The sequence below is a fragment of the Amaranthus tricolor genome, chromosome 2 (genome assembly GCF_026212465.1).
Source record: "Amaranthus tricolor cultivar Red isolate AtriRed21 chromosome 2, ASM2621246v1, whole genome shotgun sequence".
Classification (NCBI taxonomy): domain Eukaryota; kingdom Viridiplantae; phylum Streptophyta; class Magnoliopsida; order Caryophyllales; family Amaranthaceae; genus Amaranthus; species Amaranthus tricolor.
The window spans coordinates 15,300,067-15,311,974 of NC_080048.1; the positions used below are offsets into that span (position 1 = coordinate 15,300,067).

An 11,908-nucleotide genomic window follows, 5' to 3' on the forward strand; every position below is an offset into this window, starting at 1 on the left:
TTTTTCAAAAAGTGTTACCGAAGCTTTGAGGGTTGAAACAAATTGGAGGAATCAATTACGAAAAGGAAACGGAAATGGTACCTAATTATCTTTAACATACGTAAAGTAATAGATTTGCTTATCCATTTCCTTACTTGATCCCAAAAATGCATACCAAATACACCCTTAATGTTTCCTCTTATTCCTTGATTCCTAAAACCTCCACAACAATACTATATATACAAAAGCAACTCTCAACCTAACTGTCTAGTTATATCAGCCAGTAACAACTTTCAACAACGTAACTAATTAGTTATACTTCTTTCGTTTGAAATTACTTCCAACATTAAATATATATTACATTATTTACTTGCCATTCTTAATTTATGATTAATTTTATCCATATGTTATAACATAGTTAAGTGAAATCTTATTTAATTTATCTTAATGCAAAAATTAATAATTTTAAATTTTTATAATTTATTATTATTATTATTATTATTATTATTATACATAATTAGAGATATAAAGAATTAAATTAAAGCATTAAATTGTGTGCAAAAGTTAATTTTGCAAGTATTTTAAAACAGAAAAAGTATTAGCATGTCAACTGTCAATACATAATGTCAAGTTTCCCGATATACTTCTGTTCTTCCTCTTGTATGTTATTAATTTGGTTTTCTTCATCTCAGGCGTCAGAATATATTTCGCATTTCATCATGATGACGATGAGGACCAATTGAATGTCACATGTTTACATTGAATCCCGAAGATTTCCCCCGAATTGAAATCCAACGGAAACAAAGGCAAAGATATATATATTCATATAGGATCAAAATGTTGCCTCGTTCTTCAGCAGGTGATGCCGGAAGAGCCTTCCACAATTCATATCACAATCAGGAGGCAAATGGTATTATGCCACTGTATTAAGAAGAAACCAAAAAAGGGAATTGGATTTCTTTCAAACTAACTTAGAAGACCCCTCTGTTTAAAAACTTCGAGCATCGCTGTACCCATCTTAGCTGGAGATTCTACCACGGTGGCACCTGCTTCTCTAAGAGTCTTGATTTTGTCTTGTGCTGTGCCCTTCCCACCTGAGACAATGGCTGAAAGAAAAAAAAAAAAAAAAAAAAACAAAATTCAGGATAAAGTTGAATAAATAAGACGCCTATTCAATCTTATTACTCCCCTTGTTTATTTAAAAGAGAAGTACAAAACTATGCACCCAACTACCTAAATGTAAGAGCAACAGCCTAAGACTTTTAGTTTTATAGCATATAGTACCAAGTGGCAGGCATGTTTGAGAAGACTAAGCAAGATGCTGATGTAAACAGTCTAAATCAGCAAACAGCAGAAAAAGAAATCTGGGACGACTAAAATTGGTCATCATAATGCATTACCTCCAGCATGACCCATGCGCCGGCCAGGTGGTGCTGTCAGCCCAGCAATAAAAGAAACCACAGGTTTGGTAGTTTTACTTTCCTGTTTCAAGTACCGAACTCAATAAGTCACAATTGCAACCAGCATAAACATAAAGGTAAGAGTTGTCTAGAAATAAATGTCAGCCCAAACAAACCAATATTTTTGGTTCATTCTCAAAATAATATTTGAAAAGTTTCATCAGAATAAGTCAATAAACAGATAATAATAAGTCTCTTTCCCATAGGACACTGTTCCAAGTAGCAACTTACTATCCTTTTTACAGTATGCTAATTGTCACCGACTTTGATACATGTAAACTGCAAACTAATCTCTATTGCATCCTAGTAATGACATTGATTTTATACATGTAATAAAAAGACGAAAATAATGTGGAGTTATATTCTGGCAATTGTAGCTAAAAGTCACGATAGGCTTAAGTGCTTTAGTGGCTCAGCAGTTGGCACTTCCAAAAGAAATAAACCAAACAAAGTAACATAAACTTAATTTTCAACAAGCCTTTACTTGAGTTAATTTCCACTAATAACTTCATAACTCTTGGAATTTTCCCATAAAGTTATTACTAACTAAATTATTGCTGCAAATTCCCACCATGTCCCTTGTAAGGTTGCTAAGGGCAGTGCATACTGCATAGCAAGAAACTAAAACCCGTCCCTTTTCAGTTTCAAATATAAGTTTCAGAGAAGAGTTTCATGAGAACAGCTATGTTTATTTCACACCTGAAAAGCTACTAACTTTAGATGAAAAGAAGAGAATCTAAAAAATATTTCATGGATTATCCAATGATTTCACTCCGCAACCCCAAAGCATTGTTATTCATAAGACAACAATATCTGGTCATGAGTAATGGTCTCTAAATCTCTTCGCTCAAGTCCAAATTTAGTCAAACCAAAGAACATTATAGGGATACTAATTGGGCTTCAGTCAAAAAAAAATCACGGGTACATAATCACCATTTATTTATTGCAATTACCGACTTACAACAACACATTTTAACTAATAACAAAACCATTTGTAAACATTATGATTATGCCTCATAATATCACTGGTATTCTCATAGGGCATCATGTCACTTTGAAACCTACTTTTCTGAAATAAGACATTAATGTCTTCCCGCCCGCCCCAAAAATGAAGAAAAATAGGAAGTGAAACATATTTTAGTATATTTTTCTGGCTTGAGAACAATTACATACATTATGTTCATCTAAGAAAGTATCCTTATTCCAAATCCCCAAGTCAGCTTTCCTAAAATTTTTAGCACATATGCATACTAATCATTTGATGATTGAATCAACACATGACGTAAGCAATGAGATCCCAATGACAATTCACATCTTATAGATTAACATAATTCTAGTATGAAGACTTAACTCCTTTAAATGATGATAACTCAAAACTCATATTAAATTTATCAATAAATTATGCAATTAAATTATTTGATTAATGATTAGTTCACATGAAAAATCGTTTTATTATCTTATGTATGTCCAAATAGTTATCAATTTTGCTTAACAGATATATCTAGAAAAACGTTTATATTGATTAAAACTAACATTGTTCTAAAAGATATAATTTTCCTATATTATAGTTAGGATTAAGTTAGAATTAATCTTCTAGGGTTTTATCTAGTCAAAATCGAATGAATATTCTAGGATTAGACTTAGTCAAATTGGTTTTATGATTTTTATTATTATTATTTTGCTATTTTTGGAACTAATTTTTCAGGTTTTAATTAATTGGGTTTAAAATCCCAAAAAGGGCTTAGGGTTTTGATTAAGGCTTTGAAGCCCGGCTCAAGAAGCAACTAACCTAGAAAGTTTAATAGATGAAGCCCTAATGTTTAGAACGGCTATGTTGAGGCAAATCTTATATATAAAGGTCTTTATCAGCACTCCAAGAACAACTACTACATCACACGCCTACTTTGAGCTTGATTAAAAAGTTTTTTAAGTTGTTCTTAGTTTATTAACTCTCAATAATTGTAATTAGTTTTTATTTTTAAAGCCTCAACGTTGGAATACTTTGTAAAGTATTTTGTTTTACTATTTGAGAGTTCCAGAATTTTATCTTTAATAAAGGAATTTGTACACTATTCTTTAGGGAAAGAACGTGATGTGAGAAGATAGCAAAATCTTCTTAGTGGTTTAGGTTCCATTAATAAAAGAGGTTAAATCCAAAGGGTTGGCAAAAACCACATAGGTGGAGAGCGTAGGCTATTTGTAGCCGAACCTCAATAACAATCTATCATTTTATGAACTTTTATTTACGTACTTTACTTTACATTATTTATTCTCAGAAATACAAAAATACGTTGAAGAATAGTTTATGAAAAACTATTTGAACCCTATAGTCAAGCCTTGGAAACACTCTTCAAGCCAAAAAAAAATAAAAATCCGTCATACTCTCTATTCACTCCCTTCTAGAGAGTTATTGACCTCCTATCAACCTTCATAGTAGACTCTTTAATATAGTGATGGTGTAAGAACAACCCTAAGTAGGGGGCCTATGTTAATAAGCAAACCAGTCAATAATCAGGCTAGTTCCAAGTCTAGTCATTTTCGGTCATGTCATCTTTAGGTTTGTTCGAGTCAATTTTAGATTGGGTCATGTCGGGTTTGGGACAGGTTCAGCCCAATGGGTCATTGACTTTTGTTTTTTTCCTTATCGTTAAATTGTTTACAAAAAATATATATAATATTTCACAAATTGTTGTGAGAGACGCATTAGATATTTGGGCAAATAGTCCAATTAATACAAATTAAAGAAAAAAATAAGAATGTGGGCTTCTTGTTTTGAGGTCATCTCTTTGAAAGACGGTCTCTCACAAGAATAGCTGATAATATTTTATTTTGTGCGAGTCCAAACTAACAATGATGATGTGGAATCGAAAATGCTGACGTGAAACTAAAAACATATTAAAACAGTCTAGTTCAAGTATCGGTCGGGTTTGACCAAGTTTTTCTGTTTTTTCGGGTCGGTACATTTTTGGTCACAGGTCAAAAGTTCTATGTTATAACCCACTAATATCCTGTTGAATTTCGAGTCAAGTTTGGGTCGAATCAAAGTTTGACCGGTCTATTTACAAGTAATGTAAATTAACACATGTTGGCTAGTGGCTTACCTTGATCACAGCTGCAGCATCCTCTTCAGCAGTACCCCCGATTTCACCAATAAGAATAATACCTGCAGTGAAGTCGGCAAGAAAAAATAAGCAATTGTATTATAATAGTACACCCTGTTATACTAATCGAAATAATATGTGAAGTAAAATTGACAAAGAAACAAAAGCAAAGGCATAAGCTATCCATTCAAGAAAAGTTCAACATTCATACTTTCTATAGACTCTAATAAATTGCAATTTTCCAGGCAAATTCTAATTCCTAATTCAACAATGGAACTGGATGTTTAGTAACATGCTAAATGTGTCAGCCAACAAATACAATACATACATCTCATTCCGAGCACGAGCCCTACTACTGTAAAGAAAGTGTGGTTAGTGGTTACACAAACTAAGCAAGGGGAAAAATGTGTATATGGATAGCATCCTCACCAATTTCGGTCAGAGTCCATTACATAAAGGAAAGTGGAAGTTGTCTGGAAGATTTCTAAACAGTCAACTATAAGACTTTTTCTTCATTTGCCTGACCATCCAAGAAAATATATGAAGAGAGAAGGTAAGAAAGAGCGGGAAGGAAAGGAGAATAGAAAGAAAGGAAAGGGAGGGAAGAGAGCGAGAAATTTTCCTTTGAAATCTCGCTATTGTAGGAATGATTTATTTCTCACAAAATCTGACGATTTTCATCCATCCTGTTCTCTCTCCTTCAATTCCCTGCCCTCATTTCATATCCAATGGAGGAAACTCCATCCCCTAATTTCCCTCCCTTACGCTTTCTTCCATTTCTTTCGATCCAAATAAAGTATAAGGTGGCAATGACATATTGTTTTCTAATATGTGAAGTCAAAATGGCACACTCTAGTTTGATTGAAAAGCATGTGGGAGCATCACAAAATATTTATTTAAGTCATAAAAATTCAGCCACCCATCAATAAATTACGAAAAAACCCTCATACATTGAATGGAAGGGTGGTACCTTGGGTATTTTAGTAGGAGTTAGTATATTCTAGAAGTAAACTTAGGCAAGGGAAAATAGTATAAATAAGGAAGGGGGAGTAGAGAAACAAATGTGAAATATTGTATTCACATTAGGTTGAATTTTAATTCATTTTGGGAGAGCTGCAAGCCTCTGAAAAGATTGTATTTCTATATTTCTTTGTAGTTCTTGAATCACATCAATACAATATCCATTACATTTGTCTTCTGAAATTCCCCATTGATATGATATATCCAAGGGACTGTTCCAGTCCATCAAAAAAAATATTCAAGTGAGCATCCAATATGGTCATATGAAGACTTTCAAAATTTTATATGCATGATATGGCTACGTGTGGTTTTCAGAGAAACCAGACATTAGGTTACTTGGACAGTTCATTTTGAAACAATTACCTTGTCTAAATATCACACTCAGACATCAGCACAAATACAAGACACATCATTCTGGTCCAAAAACCTATACTAGCCATATTGACATTGAGGCAACTACTTATCTGAATCCTAGCATCCATAAAAATGCAGCCATCTTTTCAGTCGACAAAAAATGTGAACACTATTTTTTTCCCTCCAGGGTCTAAGGCAATAAAAGCCATACATAACTAGATTTTCTACAATGGCATTCAACAGATGAAATGACAGAATTAATTACATTACTACTTTAAAAGGGAAAACATAGATAATCTCCTAGCTTACACAGTGAAGAAGCAAATAAAGTCACTTAAACAGACAAGTAATCCAACAAAAGTAAAGTAAGACTGTCCACCTTCCGTCTGTGGATCGGCAATGAACTTCTCGATGCAATCAACAAAATTTGTTCCATTAAAAGGGTCCCCACCAATTCCTACAACAGTGGATTGCCCTAGCCCAACTGCAGTTGTTTGGAATACCTATATCACAAAAAAGTGTCAAAAACATTGCTTCGGTCATTGCCAAAAAGCTAAGAAATCCCTCCTCCCAAAAAAAACCTGGAAGGTATAAATAAGTGAACCATAAAAAAGTTGAATAAACAAGTTTCTACCCCATACCGCTTCATAAGTCAACGTTCCAGAGCGAGAAACAATACCAACACGACCTGGTTTGTGGATGTAACCAGGCATGATGCCTATTTTGCATTCCCCAGGTTTGATGATACCAGGGCAATTTGGACCAATCAACCTGGTTTTAGATTGCGTGTTAAGGACAGCTTTAACACGAACCTGTAATAAAAGTTAGCAAACAGCTTTTGAGAAATCAAGTTTACATTACATAATATCTAATAAAACGTGACTGCTTGCATACCAGCAAAAAAAAAAAAATCAAACTAAATCACAAAAAAACAAAAAAAAAAAAAAAAAAAAAAAATCTTTAAGATAGAAATCACGTATGTCTGCATCACATACTACAAAGTCCACAAAGGCAATGTGACTATGTCAGGCAAGAAAGTAGATACAATAAAAAGCTTTTAAGATAGCTATATTTAGGATGTTAATTAAGCTAAATTTGACTAGAAATAGGACTATAATAGTACACTTCCAAGACAACTGAAACTGATATATTGGTTCATTTAGTTGACCCTAATCTTTTAGAATTAAGGTTCTTGTTATTGCTTCAACATCATATTCTCTTTAGTTCACCTCAATTACAACTAACTTTACCCTTTAACCTACCACATTCAATTTTCATAACACATTAGTGGAGCTCCCCTATTATATTATCGCTTTCCTAGTTTTTATATACCCACCATATTTTCTCTCTACTTGAAAAATTCAAGTGCCTCTGCATTTTTGGAGGTTTCCAAGGCTCCAACTTCCTAATGGTCCCCAATATTTGAGGAACTTGAAGCATTGATTAGGAGCCCCCCACCCGCCCTCCCCCCAACTACACACACACAAAAAAGAACAAAAAAAAAAAAAAGAAAAAAACTTGAGGAGAGAGATGCCTCACCGATGCCCATGTTGTAATATATGAAACATAATTTGCAAAAACCAAAAATGATTCTTGTTAATTAGTTAACTGGTTTACCATGTCATGCTGAGGGATTCCTTCAGTAATACACACAATTAGATCCAACTCAGCTTCAATTCCTTCCATGATTGCTCTTGCCGCAAAAGGAGGAGGGACATAGATCACAGAAGCATTGGCCTTAGTTTCAGCCTTTGCCTCAGCAACAGTGTTGAAAACTGGTAGCCCTAAATGTTCGGTACCACCTTTCTTTGGTGTCACACCACCAACCTGTAACCAATAAGGAAGCATGAATTAAAAAATTAGACTAGTAATTAAGGTTGTGCTATTGATATCTCCGATGGGACAAAAACTAATAGCAAATCTGGCAGAATTAAGGAAATTAGGTTATCAATAACCTGTACCCTCTAGGTTCTAGCATTAGTGTACAATTAAAGGAGGCAAGACGTAATTAAAATCACTTATGCAACAACTATTTTCTTTGCTATAAAACTTCATCTCTAATTACTTTAACTTTATTTGAAGGAATGATGTGAAGTGATTTATAATTAACAACATCAAGTTGGTCTTCATTTCATTTATCGAGTTGGACACAAACCATCATAAAAACCACACATACACACACTCTGCAAATTGACACAATAAGTGGTTCATATAATCTTCATTACTTAGGGCAAATCTATTTACTCCTTATACTTTTGGTTGCTTCTTTTTTCCGCAACAAGGGTAAGCCTATGTGAACATCTCCTATATAATTACCTTTTACAAGAACTTAAGGATGTAGAAATTCTTTTATCTAATCAAAACAATATCTATCTTATAGATTTGTTATTTGATTTGTATACAACACGGCCCACACAAGAAAAGATTTGTCAATACACAAACCTAATGAGGTTTCATCTAAAACCGATTAGTAACATGAGGAGTAATCCATGAAATTTATATGTTACTCAATATCTCTCAAATTTTAAGATATGAGATAATATGTGAGTTATTTTCCAATACTCCACATATGAACCTCGACTCTGATACCATGATAAACTGGTTATTAGGCTTATACGTCCACACAAGAGGAGAGTTGACTAGATACAAACCCAACCACCTTATGAGGTTCCTTCCTTAAAAATATTTGTAATATGATGAGTAGGCCATTATGCTTAGGGCTCGCAAAAGCTGACCCGATCTGCTAACCTGATCTGAAATCGATCCGAAATTAGCGGGTTTGGGTTTAGATTTTTGACCCAATTAATTAAATGGGTCAATCTGACCTGATTTGTTTATTAAATGGGTTAGGTTCAAGTTGAATATTTAAACCCAAAAAAACCTGTTTAACCCATTTATTAAATGGGTCAGTCAGGTCAGTTCGACCCATTTAATATTTAACCTAAAGAGCCCAACAAATAAAGGCCCAACAGACATCAACCCTAACTTTAAAATACCTAAACGGCTAAAATGATTGCTCTTATTATCTTGTTCAATTCAATCTTCAATTATTTTCATGTTCTTCCAGCACTTTGCCCGGTATTCAATCATCTTCTCTTTCTCTTTTTTTTGTGATTCATATGTTCTTTGATTTTTTCTTATTCTTATTTTCATGTTCTTTATTCTTATATGATTGCTCTTATTTTCCTGTTCAATTCAATCTTCAATTATTCTTAGTTTTCCTGTTCAAAAAAGTTAATAAAAATGCTTCACTAAAATGTATTCTTAGTTTTCCTGTTCAAAAAAGTTAATAAAAATGCTTCACTAAAATGGCGTTTGGATTGAGATCTGGAATCTTTCTTTATGAAGCTTGTACTGTGTTCGATTTTCAACTCCATTAATGGCTGAAAGTATTTTATACTGTGTTCGATTATCAACTCCAGAAAAATTATTGAAAAAATTATTGAAAAAAAGTAAAAGCAGGTTAAATGGGTCATTAGCAGGTTGACCCGATGCTACAGATCAAGTCGGAGTTTCAATCTTTGACCCATTTAATTAAACAGGTCAGGTTCAGGTTAAGGGTCTATTGACCCATTTATATATGACCTGAACCTGAAAATGACCCAACCTGACCTGTTTGACACCCCTAATTATGCTTATATATTATTCAAATTTTATCTAAGTTTTAGTTGTGGGATCACATGTAGCTCATTTTTAAACACTATCTAGTTTATATGCATCATGTTATCGCTATTGCACCTTTCAAAAGAAGGCTAAAATGACTGAAGCCACTACATCTTAACTTTCTTAGCTATCTTCATATATATATATAGGCCTACTTTTTATAATGTATTAAATGCTTAGTTTGTTAGTGGCAATATTATTAATAATGGATTATCCAATCTCAAATTGTTAAAGTACGACTTTCTAGTTGCTAGAACAGAGGATTCTTGTGGAATTTAAGTTTATGAAATGTGCTATAGTTGTCACCTTTAATTTTGTTTATTTAGAAGAATTAGAATCGAGCTTAAGAATGACCATAAAGAGTTTTTTTTGAGCTTTGATTTTTTTTTTTACTAAAGGTCATCTTTTTTCTTCCCATTTTAATTGTATTCAAGTTGAAGTACTCTAATTTTTTTTTACTAAAAGTTATTGTTGGTGTAACTTATTAACTTTAAATGATTGTAAGAGGGGGAGTCAAAGAATAAGAGAAATAGAACATAGAAATTTTTGAGGAGAAGATATCATATATCCTTTCAATGCTACCTTGTATAGTTGTATGTGAAACAACTAGCTGAAATTGATCATGAGTATGGTTCTTGATGATTGTATCGTTTTTCATTTGAATTTTTGTATATTAAATAACTTTATTTTGCCCTAGGCCCAGAAAAAGCCAGGGTCCAGTCTTCCCTTTAATAAATCATGAATCACCATACTAATAGGATAAAATGAAAAGCGGAATAGGCAATATCTTAACAGCAATATAGAAGATCTTTGGCAAAATAGCTTATTAGAAAATTTTAACTTATTTTGATACAATTAGATGGTTGGGTGGTCAAATTAGTCAATGCTAATGTTTGGTAAATTAGTTGGTTGAAACAACTTATTATTATGAATAACCTATTTTTGAACGAGATGCTCGTAGCAGCGGGTTTAAATCAGCTGGACAAATTAACTAATTTATTAGCCAGTCAAATTAGCCCCAATAATCAGCTATCAAACTACTGGTTATCATTTGTTCGCCAAACACCCCCATAATTCTTTTGCAATATGTCTCAGAATCTGAACAAAAATCAACATGCTCACATGAAAACCTCTCAAATCTCACAATTCAACCTTGAATATTACGATAATAACAACGCATACAGAACCGCGATTACTAGCGATACAAATTGTGGATCAGACAACAAAAAATATCTACCTAATCTGCAATTTATACATTTATTTACAAACAAAACCAGATCTAATATAATTTACACAAAAATCCTACATAATTTGGCAACTAAAAACACAGAAAATCCAGAGAAAAGAGAACAGAAAAAAATGCAACAAAAAAAATAGAAATAAAAGTAAGAAATAGGTGTACCATATTGGTGCCGTACTCGATGGCTTGTTCAGTATGGAAGGTACCATTTTTTCCGGTAATACCTTGGCAGATGACGCGAGTATGCTTATCGACGAAAACCGCAGGTTTACTGGGAGAGGAACCAAAGTGGCGAATTTGACGAATAGAAGAAGAAGAAAAAGAAATAAATGATTTAGAGGAGAGAATCTTGGAAGACAAGGCAGCAAAGAGTTTGCTGGCTTGTCTCGCCATTGTTAAAGCTCGAAATTAGGCTTTTCGTGTTTCTGCGATGTTAATATGTTATAATAATTAAACAAATTTGAGACAAGTTTAGGAGTGCGGTAAGACCGTATGACACCGGGGAATTAAACATCAGGTGAAGAGAAGGTATTCGGCGGACTTTTAGTTTAGTGTTGCACCTATCTTTAAAAAAAATTAATTGCAAATTGCATTGGTAACGTTTGATATTTTTGCGAATTATAATTTTTATGTTTTTTTTCTTTGTAAATTACAATTTTTAAAGTAGCGTCTTCACCATATTCAACCTAAGTGACTAGTTCCATACAATACAATCAGTCGTATAGACTTTTTTACCTTTTGACTTTTCTTCTTCCCCTTGACCTATCCTTTAATCTAACTCATTCTCTTTCTTCCTCCATTGTTGCACATCAAAGCTTTGAGTTTTATTTTTTTTTTCTCATTTAATTTCATCCCTTAACATTTAACTCATTCATTAATTTGAATTTTAATTTTTTTTTTCCCATTTAATTCTTTTTTTCATTCTAATGTTGATTATGTTTGAAACAAAACCCTAATTCTTCATCCTATTCAAATACTAAATTGCTTCTTTCCTCTCTGCATCTGAATTTGCAATCGCCTGCTTCTCTCATCCTCTTTCTACCACCAACAATTTTGTTTATTATATAATTTTTTTATATATTTTTGTTGCA

General features: G+C 33.0%; 1 protein-coding gene across 1 annotated transcript; it reads right to left on the minus strand.

Annotated features, from left to right (window-relative positions):
• Nucleotides 1-435: 435 nt before the first annotated feature.
• On the minus strand, nt 436-11,354 carry LOC130805027 (succinate--CoA ligase [ADP-forming] subunit alpha-1, mitochondrial-like). Its single transcript, XM_057669624.1, has 7 exons — nt 10,980-11,354; nt 7,532-7,741; nt 6,556-6,726; nt 6,294-6,417; nt 4,541-4,602; nt 1,380-1,461; nt 436-1,085 (listed from the first exon to the last, which is right to left on the minus strand). Exons 1-7 carry the CDS (start codon nt 11,208-11,210, stop codon nt 946-948), a joined length of 1,020 nt encoding a protein of 339 aa, XP_057525607.1. The 5' UTR covers nt 11,211-11,354; the 3' UTR covers nt 436-945.
• Nucleotides 11,355-11,908: the final 554 nt, after the last annotated feature.

What these genes read in the sequence shown, in the direction of transcription:
- LOC130805027 (XM_057669624.1), bottom strand. Translation starts at nt 11,210, where the DNA reads ATGGCGAGACAAGCCAGCAAACTCTTTGCTGCCTTGTCTTCCAAGATT. An exon ending in GAACGTTGACTTATGAAGCG is followed by an intron (nt 6,418 to 6,555) that starts GTATGGGGTAGA and finishes TTTGTGATATAG; the next exon opens with GTATTCCAAACAACTGCAGT. An exon ending in ATGCTGCAGCTGTGATCAAG is followed by an intron (nt 1,462 to 4,540) that starts GTAAGCCACTAG and finishes TACTTGAAACAG; the next exon opens with GAAAGTAAAACTACCAAACC.